Below are 26438 nucleotides of genomic sequence, written 5' to 3' on the forward strand. Positions count from 1 at the left end.
ATCATGTGACCTAGCACTTGGCTTCATGGGTGTGTGTAGGGGCGTAGCTGGGATTTCTGGCCCCCCAGGGCTGGCTCAAGCTTTCAAGTTGACTTGGACAAAATGTTGATTTAGGGGCCCACCACCCCCTCAGCACAGCTAATACTATTGACTATTGTCAATGCTTGATCATTAAAACATCTACATGAGGTTTTTGGATGTTTTACATGTGAAATATTAAGGGGAACATCTCTTTTTGTCACTCAGAAAGCAAAATGGTTGCAAAAAACCTGCGTTTGTCACGTCCCACAGGTGAGTCCGAGCCACTGGCCTTCGTGACTCGACAAATGCACATTTCAGCTTCTGTGGTGTAATGTGTTTGAGAATTGATGGCTAGGAAGTTGTCACTGTAAACTACATCAGCAACATGTGATTGCACTAGCAATTGAGAATGAACACTAACTAAGTCTGAAGATTCCCCTGTTCATAACCTCATCGATTATTTTGGTATTTATGTCAATGTTAGAACATGAAATATTTGAAAATTTGAAAAATGTATGTCTGGAAGGTTATGATGGTTGGGTGCACTATTTTGCATTTAAGGATTTACTCAATGAGCATGTTAGCAAATGTGCTCAAGAGCATACAAACCATTAGAAAAGCAGTGTAATCCAATTTGGTTACCAAGGAATAATTCATGCATCATGGGGTCAAGCAGCAAGAAATGCATGCTATGAGAAAATGAGCTGTGGGTTTGAGAATCAACCTAAATTTGTTCACAGAGTACGAACAAATGTTACTGTGTCATAACTGTATTACTTTTACTTCCTTCCCTTCTCTTATTATCATTATTGGAGTTCTGTGCTCAATATAGACTATTGTTGATGCTTTAGAAATAAAATCCTCTCTCATGCAGACAATATTTCCAAATAGTCTTAACTTGACTTGGTGTTAATGAATCCTTGACCAAATTACTCACTGGAGCCCAATTCTTATTTTGTACACTAGATGGAAGCATTCACTGCACCACATGATGTCTGCACAGGTTGGAGCAATGTGTAGTCCCATAGGAGACACATCCAATGTTTGGCTAAAAATCACACTGTAACCTGCCCATTACAGCTGCATTTTTAACCTTATACCTCTTTTCTATTTTAAAGGTCACTCATCCTAGACAGTTTGAGCTCTGTGGAGAAATGACTGCAGACTTTTTTGAGGTATTGAAGGTCAGTTCTATGTGCGCAGCTTTGAAGGCCCTGCTTACTTCAAGCAATTAGTTCCCAAGAGGTATGTGCAAATCTGCCAGAGAGGGTGATCAGAGGTCATGCTGTAATGAAGGAACTTGTCAGAGAAGACTTCAAAGATGAGTTTCTTTAGTCACCTGTGAGAAGAGAGATGTCTTTCTAGGGCTGTGTTGACCAAGAACCTCGATCACAGGGAAGGCTAATATCCAAGAGAGCTGCAGCGGAAAGACAAAAATGGACTCAGACTGAAATGCTGAACTAACTAAAGCACATTCACAAACAACGCCACAGAGAGTTATAAAATGCAGCTATAAAATAAGTCTGCGCTGGCTTGATGACTCATTGTCAAGTTGAGACATAATGATCAAATTAAATGTAAGAAGCATCTTATATACTGTACACCTAATTAATTAGGAGGTTGTTTTTCTTCTTTTATTATATTCAACATTATTAAATGTAAATAAATTGCTGTTTAGGTTGACTACATACTTGATTTACTAAACAATATCTATGTTATTTCATTATTGCCGCTATTTATTCTATTCTTTCGGGTAAGACAGTGGACAGAAGGGGAGGGAGATACATATTTGTATATGTTTGGATTTGCTGAAATTCAAAATGCCAATAAATATATTTGTCAAAAAAGTCTGTAAATCAGCACTTTATGATTTGTGGGTTTTCAGAGCAAAATGAAACAACCAACAGCACTCCAACAAGAACAATTCAGCTGTGCCTAAATTCTTGGAAAATCTATGAAAAAACAACAACAACAAAACAAAAACTGTGGAATTACTTATCAAGGGGAATGAAGACAAACAAGTCTTGAAAATCATGAGAATTATGACAAACTGTGTTGAAACAAACCAAACCAAACATATGAAAGACATATGTTTTCTGTGCATTTGAGGTATTTTGCAGTGAGTAGTTGTTGACAAAAACAGCAACATTGATGCTTGATGGTTCTAACCATCATTATCTTTTTTAAATATCATGATTGTGTTTGTGTTGGGACTGCAAAAAATGGTGTTACACACTATAGAGAGAAAAATGTGCTCTCTCTCAGCCCTGTCACCTTTTTACATACACTGTCATGTGGGCCACCCCATGCAGGAGGGGAAATAATAATAATAATAATAATAAATCACATTTATATAGCGCTTTATGTGGTACTCAAAGCCGCTTTACAATATCCCTATTTCCCTATTAAAACTATGTAAACAAATCTTTATTAATTATAGAAGGTTAAAAAGGTTAAAAAAAAACAAAAAACACAAAAACAGGTTAAAACATGAAGAGTACAGTGGGAGCTAGGTGGTGAAGGCTAGTGTAAAAAGGTGTGTTTTGAGTGCAGATTTGAAAGAGGAGAGGGTTGGGGAGATTATGATGTGAGGGGGGAGTGAATTCCAAAGGGTGGGGGCAGCAACTGAGAAGGCCCGATCACCCCAGGTCCGGCGCTTAGTCCGGACCTGGACTAATAAAGCCACTTCACAGCTCTGTTCGAATTTTAAAATTTGATTGTTGGTGTACAGTTGTAATCATTGCCATGCTCTACATAAAGCTCTAATGTGGCTTATAGAAACAAGTAACTGCTTCCATCAACAGAGAAATGTGTCATGGGGTCTTTTCAAGTGATTGTTCTGATCATAATTTGCTTCACACTTCAGGGATGTTTGTATTGATCTTATTGCAATTACTGCTCCCTACACTTGTCCAGTACCTAAATAAAAGGTTCTCTGTGGCAGGATTGACATAGGTTTTCTCTTTGTCCTTCAGAAACAATAGACAGTTTTTTTTGTTAACATATATCAGTCTGTCATTATCTGTGACGTGGTTAATTACAACGGTTCGGAAGTTATGGAAACACTGCTGCCGACATTAATCAAAGCATATTCATCAAATCAGGTCTGGTGAGGGAAGAAGCGCACTGGGCTAGTTCCTGCTAATTAGCATGGCAATTATTGTAAGCTGTCACAGTTCTTAAGCAACGGGGTGGACTGTGTGTGCTCCAGAGCGTAATCCCTCACAAATTACAAGATAATGGAGGCAAAGAGAGGCCACTGCTTCAAAAGGAACCAGGAGATAGAATCCCCAGCAGGGACATTTTAGGGACAGACAGGGAGAGCGACAGCGAGTGAGGGAAAGGTAGGGGAAAGAAGTACAGCATGTATTCCCTCCACACAGAGTAGTGCGGATAGGAGAGGCTTATTTGACTGCTTAGTAAAGTGACTGACTCCAAAGGAAACAGGTCTGAAGAGCTGTTCTTTTAACACATTATGGTTTTTTTTAAATTGTTGTTAAAATTGTGTTTTTTTGCACATAAAAGCCAACAATAAATCTTTGTTTCCAATGTATTTCATAATATATGAGCTCAGTGGATGATTCAGACAAACAGTAAATTGCAAATAGTCAGAGTTCAATAGTCTTCAATAGTCTTTCTCTCTCTCTCTGAGTCAAAAATGTGAAATGCTTACCTGTGGTGCACAACACATTATAAACACTTTATTCCAAATGGGATTCACCAGTTCTGATGTTTCCTTTTAGTGTCTTGGGAGCTCTTGTAAGCTAAATTCTTGTAAAGAAACAAGAAAAGATAGCGGCTAAAAAGGAAGAAAGCACTTTGCAGGAAAACAGTGTAATGCAGCATGTCTGATAATAAAGTAAAACAGATACAATTGTGCTGCCATTATACAGTCAGCAGACAACTGGTCATTAGTTTTATTGTGATTCATCCTTAAATGCACTGCGCACTCACACAGGTGTTTTCACTTCCAACCAATAATATTCTGCTCCAGTTTAAGCTGGGTGGAGCTATGACTTCACCAATGTTGGTGAACCAATAAAAAAGATGATGGCAGTCCAGCCTGGCAAAATAAATGAAAACAGCCATGTAAAGCACTGTTAAATCACATCATGGTGTTGATGGTGTTTTAAGAAGTTTTAGAAAATAAATGGTGCAAGTAATTAGTTAATATCTGCCCTCACTTTTAAAATATTATAGCTCTTTATATGGAAAAGCCCAGGTGCCACATTTATCGCAAAGTTTGCAATGTTCAGTAAAGCAATTTTCACAACTAATATGAGTCATCACCAGACATGTGCCCCGAGTTATCTCTAAAATGCTCTCAAATGTATTCTCTCTTATTTGCATGAACCTCAATGGATCATCAGGTTTAGCTATTCTTTTCACAGAGGGGCTGTCAATAACACTGATAAGTGTTAAGACACTGAAGCATTAATATTCATATGAGGAGTAATATTCTAAAGTAATTGCTTTAAGAGTGCTTTGATATTGCAAGATGACTTGCTGCTATTCTGCGATAGATTACCTCTGGTTATTAGTCTGTTCAACTTTAAGAAGAAAATTGAAGTGAAACTTTCTTAATGCATATTTATGTCACAATAATCAAAAATTATTCAAAAGCAAATGCAAGCTTTTCAGTGTAAATGAAAATAAACCACAAAAGCTCAATGCATCATAGTTGATGCAAACATTTACAAAAAAATTACAAAATTCAAATTGTGTTTGCCACTTTATGCATAATACATATGAATATGTATAATACAAAGGCTTAATTCTGAATTATATAAACAGCTCAAAACTTGTTGGTTACTGTTAATTTAATTTCTTTTAGCTTAACAACATGCCTTCTGGTTATTCAGCATGCACCTTTTCCTTTCAATTCTTATACATAATTGTTACAGTAATTGTTATTGCAGAGTGATGTTCACAATGATGGCTTACTCAATAAATATTGAAATGAGGGTGGGGTACAGTGATGCACGGATTAACCAGCTTGGAGCTTTTGAAAATGAGATGAAAAATTTAACAAGTCAAAATACTGCCACGGTGAGGCACACCCACAGCATTTCAATGAGCTTCTGTGGAACTGAAGCATAAGATAAATGCCAGCACCCTTCATCGCACAAGCAGCAATGCCAAACAGATTGTAGGGCTGTGAAGCCATCCAACTATGAGTTTGGCTCTTTCATTAATGATTAGCATTTATTATGTAAACTGTGACAGCTCTTATGTGATGTGAAGACTTAAACTGTCATCGGAGATTTCTGCTATGTTCAAATGGCAATTAGCCTATACCCAGCATATTGATGTTATCGTATTCTGATAACATGACACAGGTAACACAGGTGCATTGCTGTTGTATTGTGAAATACAATGTTGACTTTGGAGGGCACTGGACATAAAAGAAACATGGAGGATGTTATGATGACAATGTTTCCCAATGCCTTCCAAAACAATGTCTGTTAAAATGTATATTTGCTGTGGGCATAGCAGAATAAGGGCCCGTTGTTGTCCAAAATCCCAAAGACTGAAATATAGCTCTGCTCACTGTGTTTTTATGACACTGGCATCAGATGGCTGTTAGCTATTTAACAGGAGCTCCTGCATTACTCAGAACTGCACAGAGCCAAAATCACAGCAAATCTGCACCATGATAAGACTAAAGCAATATTTCTGCTCATGCTGTTGTTTGCTGAATGTGAGATTACCACAACTGCCACTTATTTATTTAGATCAATTGCAAAATAACAACAAAGATGTGAATCATGAAAAACATGATTAGAGCTACCAGGCAAGAGGAAAAGAGGACGGCCAAAGAGGAGGTTTATGGATTTATTATGGTGTTTATGGTGAGAATAAACATGCAGGTGGTTTGTACAACAGAGGAAGATGCAGAGGACAGAAAGAGATGGAAACAGATGATCTGCTGTGGTAACCCCTAACAGGAACTGCTGAAAAAACAGGAGGAAAAGAAGTTTGACAGCTGTGACATTTTGCCATAGGCCTACCTACAGCACCACCAGTAAGGCTAATAAGGCGTTCTTGGTATTCCTGTTGTGCAATAACACATTTGGAAGATTTAGGAGACTTGATGGGCCAAATGCTAAAATTACATCATTAGTTTTAATAAATAAAAAGCCAGACAATCTACAGTCTGAAGTCACTTTGTCCTTTGTACTACTTTGTCAGGATTAGGTGTATGTAGTCTTGTATTTAGCTTTCGTATTGTCAAATTATTGTCATCTATTTATAAAAATTACAACCTAAACATATAATAATAAGAGATAATCCACAAGATATATTGAGATATGTTTTCTACAATATAAACATTATAAATATGATCTCAGAAGTACTCCTCCTCGCTTTTATTGGGAGAAATGGGATGTTCACTGCATTTAATTTTAGCTGTGATTACTGTGGTTAGACACACTGTTACAGTATGATAGCATTAGTACTCCAGCCCAGCATCCATACACAAACACTTGAGTACTAGAGTAATGGAGAGCCACAGCAGGGCACAGTATAATTGGCAACACTAGAGCCTCTGTGTACCCTCTGTGACACTGCTTTGTTTCTGAGTGCCCTCCATATTCAGATGAGCCACTGCACTTGTATTTCCAAATCCAGCAACACTGCACCTGCCAAACTGATTACTTCCATGACACTGTTTTTTTTTCACAGTCTATTGAATATGTATGCAGTGTTTTACACAAGCCAGCCATAATTATATTAAAATAAATACACCTTAAGTTGTGAAAATTATGTCCACAATATTTCTTTGTACTACTCAGTATGTCATCAAGAACACCTGAGTGCACAACATCTGCAGTAATATTCACATATTAATGTTTGGTTGATACACCCGCATGATCTTCACTGTAACACTCATTTCATTCTGGGATGATCATTTTTTCTTGTAATGCAAGATGATGCACCTCATGATGGCTGACATGATTTTTTTCTCATAACAAACTGTCTTTGAGGCAGAGTGATAGTGAAGCACTAATGTAAATCTTTATATGCATTAGTTTCCATGACGGCGCAGTGCCAGTTTCCATGATGTCTCTGTGTCTTTGTTGCATATTTGAATAACCTACATCCTACATTTGCAACTAATGGGTATTTCACTATCACAAGCCTTTTATATGCACTCTCAAATTGCTGAATATTGAACTTACAGTTTGGCTATTAAGGAACAATTTTATGGAAACTGGCTCATCCTATTCAACAGGGTTTGGGACCATTCACAGATGAAACGTTATTTGTAATCATCCCTTTTTCTTGGTTAGCTTATGTACAATATGCAAATCCAAACTTTCAACTCTAAACTGCCTCTGCAACATCCATTTAAAAAGGTACAGTATTATTTTGTACTATTTTAGTATTTTTCACATGATAAACCACCTAGTCATTTCGGTTTTGCCAAAACTAACACATCGAAAGTGAGAATTGAAGCATAGGATTACATCACTTAATTAAAGAGAAACTGCAAAAGCAGTGAGGTCAGCTGATTTGGACAGGTATTTATTTTAACTGAGCTTATTGTGAAAAATATGGATTGAGGAGTCTGTTTGAATAAAGCTGCATAAGAACTGCTACACTTGCTGTATGTCTATTCCTGCACTGGCTCCTCTGTGACGTGACTAACTGAGAGAGATGGTGTTGGTTCCATTTTTGAGGAAATAACAGTAATTCAAGCTGAGCTCTTTCAGTCACTTCTACTGTTCTGTAGTGTTTCTCATTTCTCTTGGACCACAGCTGGGGAACTGACAGGATATCAGAATGCAAATAAGGCCCACAGCTTTTCCCAGTGTGTGCAACTGGGACGTTATACACACATAAGGAGCTTAACACAGGAACATGAAATAGACAAATTCCCACATACTGGACTTTGAGTTGCCATAGGCTATGATGCTAAATATTTTATCAAGACTGGTTAAACTGTTAATCTCACTGGACATTTTGATGAGAGCCTTAGTGAGAGAACCCCGTCATGTGTACCTCCCTACTCTCTCTTGTTTTGTCCATCATGCTGTTGCTGGCTTGCACAGCTTTTCATGACATTCATATTGAAGGTGCTGGCTGCTTGCAGAGTGGAGGGAAAATGCAGAGGCTGTTCACAAAAATCTGAGATGTATTAAGGCCATAATGGCTCAAACTATTGCCTCAATTTTATGCCTGTCTCGAAGTTTCACAGATAACAGAGAAAACAATGACATGACAATATAGCTAACATAACACATGAAAGCACAACATTGACAGCATTTTTAGTTACTTCATTGTTTGATTAACTACACAGTTATGTTCATATTATCTCATACAATGGGGTCATCTCAGTTTGACTGTTTCCAGATTGCTTTGTCCTGCACAATATCCTGAGCATGCTCATTAGAAGCAGCAACTGGAGTTGGTAGGCTGCTTGTGTGGTAAAGTGCAGGGCAGAGACTGTCTATTCAATTGTCTGTGCTGCTAAGGGAGTGTGTGCCTGTGAATCAAATATGAGGTTTCTATGAATGGGTTTGAGCAGGTGAAAGATGTGACTGGAGACTATTAAACAGGCGGATCAGTTTACCGTGTTGATTTGCTGCAAGAAATTGAAATAATTTGAGCCAAATTATTTAAACCAGCCAATGTTTAAAATCGGTGTCCACTGGATAAAGTGTGGGATGCTTGAATAATTAATCACCTTGTTCCTTACCTATCCATAATTAGTCAACTCTCGTTAAGAACATTTCCATGGTGTTTTTGTGCAAAGCTTTTCACTTGCAATCACTTGCATCATCATGGCGGCGATTGGAAATGCTTTTGAATTCGTGCAATGTGTGAGAACAAAAAGTATTATATTGATATCATCCATCACTAACGCAGGGCACGGCTGAATGCGTGCGAAGTGTCCTGGCTGCTTTTTGAGCAGAGCGTTGTGCGCTCTCTCGTGGATCTCTTCGGACAGTGTGATCCGTTTAAACAGGACAGCGAGGCTTTTCTGAGGATATGTGGGGGGTATTGGATGCAGTGTCAATGCGCCGGGCACCTGTTGCTGGCTTAATTTTTTTCAGCACAGATATACTGAGGATTTAACGATCGTATCTTGACCTCCTTTCAGGACCATGTCGGAGGAGCAAAGTGATTCCAACTCCACTGGGTACTATTTTGACAATGCCTCAACTCGAGTCCAGAGCAGCTTCGTCTTTTCAGGACCTGCATTTGTCATTTTGATGGTGATGATGGTGACTTTGGTTGTTGTGATAGTTATGGGTAACGCACTGGTCATCTTTGCCTTTAAAGTGGACAAGAGTTTGAGAAAGCAATGCAATTACTACTTCCTGAATTTGGCAATATCAGATTTTCTTGTAGGTAAGTCCAACTTTTGGCTCCTGGAATATCAGAATAGAGAGTAAAGTTCAGTGAGTTATTTCATAAAAGCAATTTTCTGTGTGCTATGATGTGCTGTGATATATGCTGGAATATGATAGGCAAGGCTTTAGCTTCTGTGCCTGCCTGTACTGTAGATGTGTACTTCTGTCGTTCAGTAGCTGAGTAGGTCTACATTAAACATTTAAGTAGCTGCAAATAAGTTAAATTAATGTGACCAACAATAAATAGAAAATTAGAGTGGTTCATGAATTATTTTGGGTATATAATACATTTTATGATTGCACATCATTTAGTTTCTGATCCCTTTCCAACTGTCTCTGTAGGGGCATTCTGCATCCCAGTATACATCCCCTACATCCTTACTGGCAGGTGGACACTGGGCAGAGGACTGTGTAAGCTGTGGCTGGTCATAGACTACCTACTTTGTTCCGCATCTGTCTTCAACATTGTCCTCATTAGCTACGACCGTTTCCTGTCAGTCACCAGAGCAGTGAGTGAAACCTCCTTTGCCTTACATCTGTAACGGCCATAGCTACTGTATCATAGTGAAATTCAGACTGTGACACACACAGTTCTGTCATATCTGTGGAGAAAAATGAAACACTGTCATGGTCAATGAAGGTAAACCACAGCAGGTTTAGAATTAATTCTCAGTTTTCTTTGAATTATTTTCTCTATCCCAGTTTGCTCCAAGACAGAAATATTTTTTTTTCACATTTATAACACATTTAAATCAAAATGGTAAAAGTACAAGAGTCTTTTTCTTTCTAGCAGTACAAAATGTCTACTGCTTGTGGACTGTGGCTTAATTTCTGACTGGCGAGTCTCCCAGGTCAATGGTAGGGGCAGCCCTGCTTCATTTTCCCAAACGTACCCATCTGCAGAGGTTAATCATTCCTGACCCATTCAGGCCCTGTGCCACCTCTAATTATAGTCCTTCCTCACGACAAACATAAAAAGTCACATTTGACTTTAGGACTTCAGAAAAGACACATATTCATATTTTTTATAGGCTTTAACTTTTTATACTTGAGTTGAGTTACTTGAGTTAGATAATTAGATTATGAATTACTTGAATAATGTTAATTTCCACTTCAAACTATGTCAATGCAACACTGTTCCACTGTTATATATTTTGTTATTGTACAGCATCAGTAATGTTAGTTGTATATTTTCTGTCTGTCTTGGCACAAATGCAACACTTCAATTTCCAAACCTCTGCAGCCCCACTGAACCTTTTGCTGCCACCTGTCTGTGCATTGGCTGGCTGACTGTAACCTATACACATGTGTGTTAGCTCAATTGTGGGATGAGGCTTGGCATAACAGACAAAGAGAGTGTTCTGTTTTTTTTCACAAGCAAACACTTAACATCAGAGAAATGAATACAAATAACACCAGAGAGAGAGAGAGAGAGAGAGAGAGAGAGAGAGAGAGAGAGAGAGAGAGAGAGAGAGAGAGAGAGAGAGAGAGAGAGAGAGAGAGAGAGAGAGAGAGAGAGAGAGAGAGAGAGAGAGAGAGAGAGAGAGAGAGAGAGAGAGAGAGAGAGAGAGAGAAAGAGAGACTCTTCTTTAATTAGCTAGCTTTGATCATAGATATCCTTCTCTGTGTCATGGTCCTTCCAACCTGAAGAGATCAATCATAGAAGAAACAGGCCACCGGCAGCTAAACAGCATTCTCCTAAAAGCATTTTTCTCCCTCTGAACAATGAAAGACAACAGTCACAGGACAAAGTTTGTCCATAAAAAGAAAAAATAGAGTCAGATTAGATGCATATATTTGACAGTTAGGTGAGATGTCAGCACATTAGCAAAATGTTAACTGTACGGTATTACGAAGAAGATTTCAGATTTTGTGTGTTAGGTTTGATTAGGGCAGGCTAAAGATAATCATGATCAAGATCATGTAAAATTTCCTGTGCTGTAACAATAAAGAAAATGATATTGGATCAATAAGGACACTTGATTCTTCTCCATTGAGTTGTGCATCACTACATGCAGGAAGTGCAAGAATGCCACTTAATGTGTACAAATCACCATACCTTATGTTCCGAAACAAGACCTGATGGTACATTTTTGTCATTTGGAACAGCCCGCTGAACAAGAATGTGGACAGTGACATAGGAAGTGAGACTAAGGCAAGGGGTCATGAGAGGTCCTTCATTGGCTTAACACAGTAATACTGTATTCAGTCAGTCAGTTCCTCGAGGGTTTTGAGCTCCTTTTGTGATTATTGTAATCCAAAATGCTTAAATTTGCACCAGCTTTTCTAAAAAAATAGCAAGACAGTTTGCAGTGTTGATATGCTCTTCTTGCAAAATTGAAAGCAAAAGAAAATAATAAAATTTAAAAAAAAAAATCTAGTGCCAGTAAAGAGTCACGTATAATCACTTCCTTAGATAAAAACATACTGCATATCATAGAAACATCTGTATTTCAGTGCTAATTTTTATATTTATTTTCTGAACATGAGAACCATGGGCTCAAAGTTATATAAAACATGGCAATCTTCAGGATGTGTTAAAGTACCAAATCATATGTCAAATGACGATGACTATGACACTTGAAACAATAAACACAACTTATCATTAAAAACAAACAAACACTTTAGTCAATTTACTTACTGTGATTGAAAACAGTTTTTCGGGTAAAACTCTGTGATTGTATGATGTATCCACACAATCTTTTGCAGTTCTGGTGTTATGTGCTTAGCTATATGTGCTGATGCAGTTAGGTATATCAGACTTATATGGGCTCAGAAAATCGCTGTGTTACTTCCGCCTGGTGTTACTTTCGATCTGGTTATCCCCTACTTGTGTTCCATTTATAAGCCTGTATTAAATAAACTGTCAGCTCAACATTAGCACCAAATAAAATCAGTCCATAATACCATTAAAAGAAACTGCATGCTCTTGTAAATATTGTGGAAATTTCTTGAATTTGCATGAATTATTGTTATTGTAAAATCACAATTTCCTGGAGGGACTGATTAGTGTCAGACACATTATGAGTTCATATGTTCTGTCTCTGCATTATGTTATGTGGTTTCACAAACATGTAATTATGTATCTGTCAAGAGATGCATATTTTATGTTATATATATATGTTATATATATTATAATATAATATAATATTTTTAGTTTGATGATATATGAATAATTTTTGTAGACTTTGGACCTTAAAGTCCCTCTTCACTCACTGTGTTTTCTTTTTGTACCTGCAGTTGAACATTTGAACTTTACTGTGAAGAATGATGAACAGAATGTGTGGAGTTTGACACTGGACGGCTGTTTTCAGATTCATCACATGTAGTTTTATTAGCCAGTTGTGGTCCCATATACAGCTTACACAACTATGATGTGGTAACTTGAAGCATCCAGTGCACAAACACTGAGAATGGAGACATCTTGTGTCCAGAATTTAAACTACTGAAATGAACTATATATATATACTGTATATATATATATATATATATATATATATATATATATATATATATATATATATATATATATATATATATATATATTGGAGACTGGCCTTCATACTCACTGTAAATAGTTTAAGGAGGTGCATGTTTTGTTTTATAGTTATATACTTCAACATGTTTCAGAGACAAACACTTTTAGCATTAATATTTTAAACAGAAAACATTAAAATATTGCTTATATATTAATGCATCATGCTTTTCATGGGTGTGCCAAAAATGTGTTATTTTGCCTTCTTTGTAATGTAGACATTTCTACACTACAATAATTGTAGAATGCTGCAATTGCACATAAAATTGTTACTTGTATGTATAAAGTATATTTTCTAATTTATGCTTGTTTTTACTGCAGGTAAGTTATCGTGCCAGGCAGAGCATGACTCATCAAGCCATAATTAAGATGATTGCTGTCTGGGTGCTAGCCTTTTTCTTGTATGGCCCAGCTATCATATTTTGGGAGCTGGTGATGGGCAGAAGCCGCGTGCCACAGGATGAGTGCTTTGCAGAGTTCTATTACTCTTGGTATTTCCTGCTGAGTGCTTCCATGCTGGAGTTTTTCTCTCCTTTCATCTCGGTGGCTTTCTTCAACCTCAGCATTTACCTCAGCATACGCAGGAGGAGACTCCACAGCAGGGAGCTGCAGCTCCACCTTCAACTGAGCGAACCTGCCTCTACCCAAGGGGAAGGTATCCCCTTGTCCCACAACTGGGGGTTGGGGATGAAACTGGCTGTAAGAGGCTCTATCCACTCCCAGGCCTCCTCTCCGAGTTTGGGTAAACTGGATCCCTCAAACAACAGGGCAGCCCATCCCAGCCGTCTGTCCAGGGATAAGAAAATTGCTAAGTCCCTGGCTATAATAGTGTGTGTGTTTGCCATCTGCTGGGCACCATACACCCTACTGATGATCATCCGTGCCGCCTGCAGAGGGCGGTGCATCCAGCATCACTGGTACGAGGTCACCTTCTGGCTCCTGTGGCTCAACTCTGCTATTAACCCATTCCTGTACCCGCTTTGCCACAGTAGCTTCCGCAGGGCCTTTAGCAGGATTCTCTGCCCAAAGCGGCATACTACTCCCCCGTCATCTGTCCTTCGTGTTGGCCAGTGACAAGCACTCATGGATGGATAGGGACAGACAGTGTGCCAGAACTATGGAAGGAAGTATTCAAAATATAAATTCTACAGTTTAAGCAGATGAAGCCAAACTTTTCACTGCATATAAACCATAATTATCAGCTCTCAATTGTCTCAATTTCAGTGTTTATATTTAATATGTTGATACTGTACAGTATATTGTCAGTCAGTGTGTTCAACTCTTAAATGTGTACCAGACACACTGAAAATAATTGTAAGCTCTGCCTATGAATCTGAAAATGTCAACAAAAGTATTAAGATAATTAACATGGTAAAGTTTTCACACAATGTGAGAACAAGTTCACCATTACTGTGCCTGGTAAGAAGAAAAACAATAGAGAAGATAGTACCACACAGGCCATTTAATGATAATGTCTGGCAGGCATGAATTGTGTACTGTATGCATCTTCAAAATATGGGCAAAAACACGTTTTCATTGACCAGTTGCCACATATTGGACACTTAAGTAGCTAAAGTATGTGATACTATGGAACACAAAACCTTGCAAAACTGTTGTATTTGCCTTGAATGAGCACCACATAGGCTAAAGACAGTAGCAATTCATTGATTATCTTGTCTAGTTCTTGATGTGACTTTGTGTCTTTGGCATTTGCGTTCCTAAGTGTTTCCTTCACTGTGACATCTTTGCTTCAGCTGAAGTAAAGCAGGTCAATATCACCCTCTGCTGTTAGAAAGTTTACTACTTTTACTATTTCAGAAGCACAGTGACTAAAACTGCCATTAAGTATACATGTATATACAATGAAATGTGTTACAAAAGACTTACAATAGGCAAATAATGTCTCTTTGTTGGGCACATTGTTATACTGTAGAACTGTAAAAATTACATTTATCAACACATTTTTTCACCATTTTCTGCTCATTCATCATCCTGTATTAGCAAATAAATGATTTTATGTACTATTATGTTGAAAAAATAATGTTAACTTAAGTAAACATTCATTTTTATTGTTTTAACTCTCACTGCATTACTACAGATTATTTGGTTTGCAAGGAAAAGACTCCAAGCATAGCAATCACCACTGGTTTTCTTAACATTTTTATGTTTTTTTTACTCTGAGAATTTGGATTTATGTTGAGAGAGGAAGAGGAAGAGGGGTTACCTGTTTACAAACAATGCCAAAATACCATTTTACTGTGATCAGCAGGTGTATGTATGCTTTTGTGCCACTAGATGTCACCATTAACCTTTCAAGCTTCCAGTGTGTGCAGTGTTTGAGAATTAAGCTTCAATATATGATTGACTCAAGTCAGTCTTCGGGACTGGCCGTGATTTCCGTACATGTGTGTGAGTTTTCATTTAAATGCAAGCTATATTTTTGCATCAGTACCCTGACTGATTTGATGTATTAGAAAAGTGTAACCTAATAATAACAGGTCAATAAGATTGGAAGGTGGATGGTCTTTAGATTTATCAACACAGACTCCTTTCCCTGTCAATTGTCACTCGTAACTGTAAAACTTGAGCATTTACAGTCCTATGCTTTAATGTGATTATATTTTATAACCATTTGTGTAACTGAATTATTAGAGTCGCCTAAGTGTCATCTGCTTGGCCCAGAAGAAAGGAAATGTCTAATTATGAAAAGATAAATACATTTTTGTGTGTACTTTAGGTGAATAAAATTTTGGATTTTTAAAAATGAACACATCTGTGTAATTGCCTGAGGGTCGTTATGCACAATATAAAAAAACATTGATTAAATTTAACTGTGCTGCATTGTAAATGACTATTTTGTGCCCTGTAGTCGCTGTCTACCTGATGGCTAATTGGGTCAGTGCCAAGTGCCGAGTGGCTTTTGTTTGATGTGCAGATGAATTGCTGACAGTGCAATACCATTTTTGTATTGTTCCCCAGTCTAGGTAGCTTTGATTTGATAGATTAAATGAGTTCTTTCCAGATGTACACTTATTAGACCTGTAATTACGCCATCATGTTAGATAGTGGAGTTACATTTGCAGGTGCTTGGGTCCCACAGGGAACTTACATTGCTCAAATTGTTGCTGTTGCCCGTGTGCACATCTGGGCCCCTGGTCAGGTGCTGGGAATAAGGGCACAGCTGCTGGGAACAGGCCTTTGCTCCCCCCTCACTCCCTCTCTGCCCGTGGCTTGTCGGGGGGACAGTAGCACACTTCTGACCAGAGGGATGCAGACACATTTCCCTTGGGATGACAGAACTGCATTTATCAGCAGAATTGAAAGCCTGGGTTTACTCCCTGTGTATCTAAATGCGACAAGCAATAGCCGTATCACTGTGAGGAGCGCTTGCACTGTGTGCAGTTATATTAGGGAGAGTGCTGCTATTGATTTTGTTGATAGATTGAAATGTCATGGCATGTGTGCCAAACCGATTGGCTACTGACTGAGGCTGTGTTGGGAATCGTGCCAGCTTAAATTGATCTAAGGAGGGGGGCCACCATGAAAAATACAAGAGAGGTGTTAATCTGGTGCACATACAACTGTGTTTTTTCAATTCTATTTACAGTGTATGTCATGGTGTTTATGGGGGGTTTGGATGTCTGTGACCCCAAGCAATGCATCTAAAAGCTGTGACCCTAAATGGAGTGCACCTGTGCCCCTTAAGTTTATAGAACCCCATTAGCAAAGACTCAGTCAGTGATCAGAAGGGGGAGAAGGCCTATAACATCCCCATGAGAATCTCTGAACAGTTAAACTCTTAGAGGTTCCCCTCTAGCACTTTGTTAGAACGACTTAATGCAGAAATATCTTGTTTTGAAATTCAAACACCTCTGGTTCTACAAAATAGACAATAAAAAGCCAAGTGGACTAAAGCCATTGCGCTGTTTAGCATGAGTTGGAACACAAAAGACTCCGTACTACAAGGCAATGACCAATATGTATGTATGTATTTTGAAGTAAAGCTGAATCATAAAAGTAAACCAGCAAACAAAACCAAACCACTTTAGTCTGCAGATACAGGTCAATACTGTGAGCTCTTTTGAAGTTATAGCATCACTTAGTGAACGTTTTCTCCCCGTGAAGGCTGTTCACTTTCTCAGCTAACTAAATGTAAACCACAGTTAATATTTCATGAGGAACATACTCAAAAAGAAAAACAGACTATTTCTGCTTGATTTTTGCCTTTTCTGTTCTTCCGTTTGCCCTCCGCTTTTTCCTGCAGTATACTTCCTGACTAGAGATTAAATAATTCCATTGGAATCCTCTTAGGATGGGTTCCCAGCACTTGGCAATTAAACAATTACATTTAATCAGCATGGGGCGACGCTTCAAGTCACCCTCATTTCAGACGTTGATTAAAAGCAATTCTGCAGTGGTTATTGCTGTCGACTTTCGAAACTGTGGTTCACTTAGGTTTACTGCATCTGTGGGGTCAGGTTGGATAGCAATATGGCAGGTTCAGTGGTGGTCGAGAGCTGTATCTGCCTCTGGTGGGTAAGACAGTAATGACAGAACTCATGGCAGACCTTATATTGTCCCTTAAGTTGGAGCTAGTTAGATTACTTCGAGACATTTTGACCCTACAGCAAAGAAGACTCAACGAACAATGGAAAAGAGAGGGGCATTAAGTTATGCATGTGGGAGTCCAGATCCTGTGTGAGTGTGTGTGTGTATGCACACTTTATACAGCCATTTCGTTTTGCATCTGCATTTATGTGCATTTAGCTTGAATCAAATCCACTTTGACACATACAGTTTCATCATGCCATGCAATAACATCTCCCCGTGTGACGGCAAACAGGCTGAGAGGGGGCGCAGGAGGAGGGGTGCTTTTGTGTGAACCATATTTGACATTTTGCTTGAGTGAAAGAGGGCTACGTGGCATAGCGCTGGAATGGACTATGGTCTTCCCTGTGCAACACAGATAAGTTGTGATGGATACCCAGCCCCCTCTTGTGAAACCCAGGTGCCCCTGTTTCATAAGGCACCCCACTGGCTCTCCAGCCCTCTTAATTAGCGGCTTCCGTCAGCTGGCACCCAGGCCTTCAAGCACTAGTCACTGGCCTCTGTTGTTGAAGGAATCCAGTTCTCTCCAGATTGTCCGCTGTCCTTACAGATGGATACATGGGCGGGCTGAGTATGAGACATCAAGGTTTTTGCAAACCTGTAAATCATCTGTGAATTTCCTGGTGTCTAAATCAGATGCATGCTGGAAGAAAAGAAAAATACTCTTGAATGCTTTAGTCAGTATGTTTCTCAGTTTTAACAAAGATGGGCAACTGCAGAGAATTGGCCGTGAGTCTCAGACAGAGAGTCTCAGCTGCAGATACACTGATGATTTTTATATGATGAAGTCAAATATAGATAAAAGGTTTCACCAGGATGGGAATGTAGCCTTTTTCCCGTCGCAGTATCATAGCAGTGCTGTAACAATAGTCTCCTCTAATGACATTCCCCTAGTAACTTCTTGCCTCTATGTATCTCAGGGGAAAAGCGCTACAAAAAGTGATAATTACATGAAATATACATAGAGAATAAAGGGAGTATGTTTACATAACCAGGCCCATAAATATCTGACTGAGAAGACATTGTTCTCCGACTCCTTTTAAGCTGATCTCCTAGGGATGCCATTTTAATGACATGATGGTTTAAAGAGATGCTGCTCCATCTCGTTCCATATTTAATTAACTTTTGCTTTTCTGACGCAGAGGAAAAACAGAATAAAGAAAGCTTGATAGAGACAAACACACGATAGCGGGGAGACAATAACAAATAGCTGGGAGAACAGAGAGGAAGGCAGGGGGAACATGAGCAGAGACCTTGTCATGCTTTTGTGAGCTGTTTACAATACAAGAGATGCAAAGGGAGAGAGGAGGGGTAGTGGAAGAGGGAGACAGACTGACATGGGTTAGAGTAAGTAATAGTAAAGAGAACGATTGGGAAGCTCTGAATTAAAAAAAGAGGGATAAAATTAAGAAAAAAGGAAAAGGAGAAGAGATTGGAGAGCGCAGGGGAATACTGGAAGAATGAGGCCCTTGTTCTCCCGAGGGGATCCATTATGGAGCATTTTTAGTTCATCACCACCAAACAAACATGCAAAAAAAATGTGTAACTGACAGCATTAAAACAATGCATTTAACTGACATTTCAGGTGCCCCAAAATAAATGAAATTTTTTTAAACAAAAACACCAAATAAATCTTTTGATTACCAAAATAAAATCCTGTTCTAGTTTGGCCTTGGCCTCCTTCACCACATTTATTTTCTGCAAAGCATGCACACATACCAATGTTTATCTGCCATGTGTTCATTAAATAAACACATGGCAGATGTCGGTGAGCAAAGATTATTTCACATCAGCGTGTACATATACAGACATTTCTGTTCATCATAAAACATCACTAAAGACACCGAATGCATTAAATAGTGCAGAAATCTGTGGTGACATTTCTGCACATGTGGCCATGCACACACATATAGCGCTGAAACATATGAACTGCTTTCAGGAGGCCCAGTAAACTCAAATCATTTAACCAATGAATTAATGTTCTGGCACTGAGATACAGTACAAGGAACTCAGCACAGAATTCAATGTGCCCTCCTCTCTCTCAGGCAGTGTGTTTTCCCATTTTTACTGTCAGCTGTATACAGTGTACTCTGCATTATTGATACTTTCTTTCCTTTTTCTCCCCTCCTTTTAAAATCTTTCCTTGTCCTCATCTCATCATACCAGCCACACTGGCTGTGGAGCTGGGTTATCTGCAGTGAATTTGACCCCACCTGGTCTATGTTTTATTGCTTAGTGTTTAATACATTTTTGAAAATCCTCCCCCACCCTTCCAAAAAAAAAGTCTGGTGCCTTGTCTATTTCAAGTGTCTATCTCAGTGAGGCAGAGGGAGATGACTGGAGGGGGATACTCACCTTCAGCTCTCCCAGTTCGGCAGACAGGGGGATCATTAGGAGAGAGGCTACAGAGGAGGGAAGAGTGTGAGTGTGTTTGTTTGTCCAAATGTGTGTGTTAGCCTGCTGATACACTGGCGACATGTCCAGGGTGCTTCTTACCCAATGTGTTGCAAAGCTCAAATCCCGTGTGCCTCTGAACAGGATAAGCGGTTTAAAAAATGGACGGAGGGATAAATCAATTCAGAATAAATGTTATATTTTAATACAACATTTATTTACATTTTCTAGCTCATAAGGGTGTGATCCAAGGTGTAGGATGAGGGGATTATTTTGAGATTCACCAGACTTGAAAGTGATATTCACAGCTCCAGGACCTGCTCTCCAATTATATCCTGAGAACTGTGTACATACATTTGCAGAAAAAAAGTCTTTAAAGTAACTTGGAGGAAGAATATGTGTACTCACTTTCACAACTCTCTTTTTACTGTTATTATTTCTGCAATTACATTTTACAGACAGAAACGATGTGTACACAAAATGACACAAGAGATACACAAAAGACAATAGCAGAGGCCCTTGTGCTCAACCCATAAACACTCTGGCAGGGCTACATACTGAGGTCGAGGCGTCCATTTTGCTGACACAGTTCTGAAGTGAAAAGATGGCTCTCTGGATGTGGAGTGCCGGTGTGAGAGATTGGGTTACCCCAGACACTCCCAGTGGATCTCCCGGCCAAATGGATCTGGATCTCACGCTTGGGCGCACATATTGAATGCCATAAGAGGTCTCCGAGGTCTCCTTCAGTGGGAGGAATGCGCAGCCTAACAATGTGGAGTTTTCACCAAACTAAATTTTGCACCAAAGAAGAGCGATAGCAAAGACACTTGAACACAAGGGACACGCACTGTAATGTATACTTATATTTGTGCTGGTTGTTCTTGCCAGATACAAATTTCAGCTTCCTGGACTGCAGCATACTGCACAGGTTCAGTAGGCTCTCATAATTCTTTAATAAAGTCTTAACACGGGATGGCACTTTTCCTCTAGAGGAGTATGGGTATTATGCTGTTACATAAAAAAACAAAATGCCATTTCACACATATCCTGGACAAGAACAATGGTATTTCAGCTACTCACAAACATCTGGCCCAGCTGCCCAGTTTCACTAAAGACTGGCCTGGCTCTTAGCAGCATTGACTACCCCATGCATTGAGGTTATGTTCATGCAACAACACCATGGGGGATTAGCCAGGCTAAGTTATCTCTGAACAAGCCATCCATTCTGCCGCTTTCTGATGGAAGAATACTTGGGGGCTGCGTAATTATATTGCTTTAAATGAACCCCTGGGAACATCCCTGCCAAAGCGCCCACAACGTCTCACACTTGGGCGAGTGTCAGAAACACAACACTTGTGTACGCACTCACGTGTGTAGCTGTGTGTATGTGTGTGTTTTACTGCTTAGGCTGGCGTTAAAAGGGAAGGCCGCCGTGGTTCTGATACGCCTCACAAGTGAATTTAATTAAATCATAAATATGAGCTGGAGGCCGCCACCCAATTTAATGTAATGGATGATGTGGGCCAGTCCATCTCTGGCAAAGCAAAGTTCTGGACCCGTTCAAATGCCCTTGAAGCTTATTAAAAGTGCCTGGCACAGGGAGATGCTAGCAAAGTTGTTTAATGGATACCCAGCTTGCATTCAATATGACAGTTAATGTTGGGCAGTACCATCTCTGATTTAAACAAGGGGCTCCGTCCCCATTGTGGAAGTCTGTCCCTGTAAGAGGCCCTGTCAATTCCTCATCTGATATTCATTATAGTAATGTAATAAAAGCTAATAGATGACAGACAACATGCACATTTGATGTTATGCTTGAAATGGAAAAATTCAATGAGACAAGCTTGATAAAGCTTGATAAAGCTTGTCTCAGATGTATTATAAAATACTGTATGTGATCATTTTCTGTGACAAATGAGCTTTAATATCATCACCCAGAGGGATCAAATACATATATCATTTTCCTAATCAAAAGAGTGTATATGTTTGTTTGTATTTGACTGGAACTGTACATGTGTCTATATATGCATGTACATATAAGAATATTATGCCAATATTATTTGTATTTATAATTGTACATGCATACAGTATGCATTATTTTCTGTTTAGAGTATAAAATGCAATACAGTACCTGCTGTATATTTCAAATGCAGCATTAGTTTACAGTCATTTGTTATTCACGGTATAACCTAGTTACAATGCTAAGAGATGCAGTGCTGAGCCTTTTCAAAACAAAACTGAAAGCTTCAACAAATGTTATGCTGCTTATGTGTCACTGCTGATGAATCATTTGCTGAGACAGACAGATGTTGTAGCATGGGTTGTGTCCCAATCGGCAAAGGCAGAAGAATCTTTTCCTCGGTCCCCTGGAGTGCTGGAGGCTCCCTAAATAGACCTAGCGCAAGGGTGTGTAGAATGGGACCGCACAGGGTGATGGGTAATGGAGTCATTAATAACACAGACCTCCCTTAAGATGCTCAGATGTTCGTTAGCGGGAGCCACATGGGAGTGAGGAAAAATAGGATGCAATTTGATACAATGAAAAAGAAGCAGAGTAAGCTTTTGATGATGATCGTGTTTATGCTGTCATAGTTCTTATCTGATGGGTTAATTGTGTTAACACGCATGCACACACACACACACACATGCAAACACACACGCACACGCACACACACACACACACACACACACACACAGTTATTAACATACAGATACACAGTCTTTCAGATAGATAATGAAGGGACATTGGAGCCATTTCCTCATACAGTTTTTAATATTTCCATCACATGTGCAACACAAAAAAACGAGGTCTGCCAAATACAGAACTCCATATTTGTACAATACATTTTAATAACATCGGAGATAACTGTCCTTTTGCTGCAGGAGATGGTGATTTCCTGTAAACTGTGTACGAACAATTCTCAATCAAAATGTCAAAACATTAAAGTTTCATACAAAAGTGCATCTCAGGTTCAATGAATGCAAAACATTTACATAACAGAATGGTTTAAAGTTTTCTATGATGCCACAGTGGCTTCCAGCTTGAGCAGAGAGAGAGCAAGAGCAATGGGACACTGCAAAGAAACAAGAGGAGTACTCGGGCACTCTCCAGGAGAGCCAGGGACAAAGTTTTAAAACTACGGTATATCCCCGAGACAGACTGGCATTATGTTCAGTCTTCATGACCCCAAATCCAAATGGATTGACTCCCCCATTTGCAAAAAAACAACAAAAAAAACCCAGAGATAATAAAACATAAAAAAAATTCCAGTAATCTCCAGGCTTCAACGAGCAGTAAACATTAACAACAGAAATGTACAGGTTGAGTCAGTGGGCTGGAGATTTCCCCATGCTCTGAGAGCCACATGGGAGCTTCACGCTTCTGTTCACGAGCCAACCGTAGGAACTAGCCTTTTCCAAATCTGTGTCACTGCGTTTGCATATATCAGCATCCTGTCCTGTTTTTCTGTTCTCTGTTTTCTCTCTCTCTCTCCCTCTCTCTCACTCTCTTTCTCTCTTTTTCCCCCCGTTCTCATCTGAACTCCAGCGCAGGCAGTGCAGATTAGTCGCACAACTGTCCTCGGCTGGTCCTCTGGTAGCCCTGTTACAACAGACAGACAGACTAGATCACAGCCTATGCTGGTGAATCAAGATTTCTACCCCATAATGATTGACCATGTCAGGATACAGAGTGACATACTGCGCAGTAGGAGTGGCGCTGATGAAAAGAGTCCTCCTGACAACATTTGCCGGTTCCTACAGCTTCCTACGCTCTCAGTGGCACCCTGTTTTTCCTTTACACAACTGGTTGAGTCCCATCTGGTTTGATTGACAATGTCATTGATCTTTTTTTTTCTCCTCTTTTTTGAACAAACATTTTGAACTGTACATTGGCAAATACTGTATAAGATTGCAATATAGCTGTAATTAAGCAACACATGAAGAATTCTATGTACAAACAAGTTGGCTTTTTCTTTATTTTTGAAATAATGGTTAGTAAAGGACAGAGAGGGTTCTTTTATGCCCCCCACTCCCTTTTATTTTCTTTGCTTTTCTTTTTTCTTTCTGTGGCATGGTTCCTTGTGGTGTAACTGAATCGAAAGTTCAGTGCAAGACAGTCAGTGGGAAACTGCACTGATGGTAATTGGCGGTCAGACATTATTCTCTGCATCATGTGATCCTTGTTCTTGGCCGTGGCGCTGATCTTTGCCATGTTAGCTGCTGTGCTGAGTCAACGTGTGGTTCTGCAAAGACACAAAAAAATGATGATCAGATACAGCAGATAGATCTTTGATTTACAGACAGACAACAAAACATTATTCATTTTCCATACCCAAGGACACTAATGTTCTTGCACCTTGTAATTTATTTTAAATGTTATGATGGACAGGCACTGTTTTTTGATTATCTTGACATTTGAGCATTATCATTATTATACTTTTATTATCCAGATCCAATTGACATGCACAAGAATCAAATCTGTATGTGGACAAAGTTGGCTGTGGGATTGAGCTTAGTTAAGGGCTGGTCTAACACAGAAGTATGACACCACTGACAGATAACATCCCATTCCTCAGAAATCCTTCCTCCCAATCAAAGGCTGTGTCGATGGAAACAGATCCTTAACAAGGCACTGACACACCTGATGGAATATTATCCTTAGAGTCTTGTTTATCCAGCACCTTCATGTATTGAATACACTACAAATGTGCAGTGTAGAAAAAAAGTTAACGAATACTTTAGGTGCAGGTGAGGCCGTTGACGATTTGATCTCCCACATTTCTGTAGATAGACACAATTTACTAACAAGCTGACAATATCACTCTGTTTTGCTGTTATCTCCCAAATTTATGCAAGCACACACACAGACCACTGAGAGTGGTTGTAGTGGGGCAGCTGTGCCAGGTTCTTTAAAGGGAGTGTGGACCAGGGGGTGTGTAACTGGTGTCCCTGGTGGGCTGAATCCAGGTCATCTTTTGAAGTGACTGCTAATCCCTTTAATGCAAACTACATGCCCCACTTGCTGCGCTCTGTTTAAAACACGGCCTTGGACTCTCTAAACTGGCATGGACTAGACACACCTGTCACAGAGTCATCAGCACGCATGCATGCACAAATACACACACACCTCAGTGCACACATACATTGTGTCCTGCACATGGCATATAATTAAGTGCACAAGTATGTAAAATTACATTATTGATGCCTAACTAGTTTTTTAAATATAACAGAGAGAAAAGAGATTCTATCTAAAATGATTACTGCAACCTCAGTGAGAAGGTTTACCAAAGCAGTCACCTTCAGTCCTGTTGGTGCAGTATCCCTTGGGCAGAGCTAGGAGACGACTATTAGCCCCCCTCGCATTTATTCCTCCCCTCTTTACCCTTTCAGCTGCCTCCATATAAAGCATTTAAACACCTCGACAGCTTTCCTTTCAGCTAGGGCGATTACTTCCCGACAGGTGGGGTAATAAGCTGTTTGACGGGGAGCAGGAGTGTGACCCCTGTAAGGGGTAGCGTGGCTCGCCTGGGCCCTGCTCTCCCTTTTTTAAAGAGGCGGCCCCGGACAGCTCCTCTGCTTCCTTCTCTCCTCTCTTGCTGAAATAAAGCTCCTTTAAGTGAGTCTGGGAGGAGACTCCCCATGGGACGCTCTTTCTCTCTCCCCACCTCACCTCCTCCCCCTCCTCACACTCCACCAATCCCCTACCCCCCGGTGAAGACATCCTTGGCGTTGCTGAGGAGGGACAGGAGCACGGCAACCTTATTAATGAATGTGGCCCATTACCCGTCAGCCTGGCTCCTCAGCGACTCCCTGAAGCCCCTGCAGTACGTGACTTCAAATGGCAGGATATTGACACGGGGAGAGCAAAGCGGCTAGGACTGAGTGTGTGTGCCCATGAGTGTGTGTGTGTATATGTGGCAGAGTGAGAAACAGAGAGAAAATTTGTGCTCAACTGAGTGTGCATGCCTTTGTGTGAGTGTGCCAGTGTGTCTAGGTGTGTGTGTGTGTGTGTGTGTGTCTGTGGACCCCAAAGGAACGTAGCTCCTTGGATATAATGTAGGGCTCGTAACAGCTATTAGAGGGGAAAATAACCCCTCTGGGGAATGGCTCCCCCCTCTGCATGTCCCAGCTCTGTCTGACACACACTGCATTCTACCTTTTCCTTAAACATGCCAGGAGTTTTCTCACTGAGGGCTTTCTCAAGGACGGTATTAAACGACTTCAGTGGCTGTGGCAGCCATGCAGACTAAAGGGAAATAGAGAAAAAGAAAAAAGAAAATGAAACTGATACCTTTATCTCTGTGGATACTGAACTCCGCAGAGTAACTATAAACTGTTCTGTGTATGAGTATGGATGGTGGAAGGGAGGGAGGGGGATGAGAGGGAAATTCTCTTTCCAATCTTCATCCTTGTCAAGTTTTTCAAATACCCCTGCACTTGCACTGGAAAAGTTAAATACCTACTAACCACAAATGTCAAATTAGATATGAAACGCAGAACTCACAGCTTATGCAAGAAAA

The 26438-nt window shown here is 39.8% G+C and overlaps 2 protein-coding genes across 3 annotated transcripts in view; one reads left to right on the forward strand and one right to left on the reverse strand.

Moving 5' to 3' along the window:
• Positions 1–9131: 9131 nt before the first annotated feature.
• On the forward strand, positions 9132–13989 carry LOC133990915 (histamine H3 receptor). Its single transcript, XM_062429338.1, has 3 exons — positions 9132–9378; positions 9723–9889; positions 13237–13989. Exons 1-3 carry the CDS (start codon positions 9132–9134, stop codon positions 13987–13989), a joined length of 1167 nt encoding a protein of 388 aa, XP_062285322.1.
• A 9409-nt stretch (positions 13990–23398) lies between these two features.
• The window catches only part of LOC133990414 (zinc finger protein 521), an 89347-nt gene continuing 86307 nt past the window's right edge, over positions 23399–26438 (reverse strand). For both annotated transcript variants that reach the window (XM_062428723.1, XM_062428722.1), the window contains one exon: positions 23399–24161. In XM_062428723.1, coding sequence (XP_062284707.1) covers positions 24132–24161 — 30 coding nt within the window. In that variant the 3' untranslated portion in view covers positions 23399–24131. The remainder of the gene's footprint in view (positions 24162–26438) is intronic.

The sequence above is a fragment of the Scomber scombrus genome, chromosome 11 (assembly GCF_963691925.1).
Source record: "Scomber scombrus chromosome 11, fScoSco1.1, whole genome shotgun sequence".
Classification (NCBI taxonomy): Eukaryota; Metazoa; Chordata; class Actinopteri; order Scombriformes; family Scombridae; genus Scomber; species Scomber scombrus.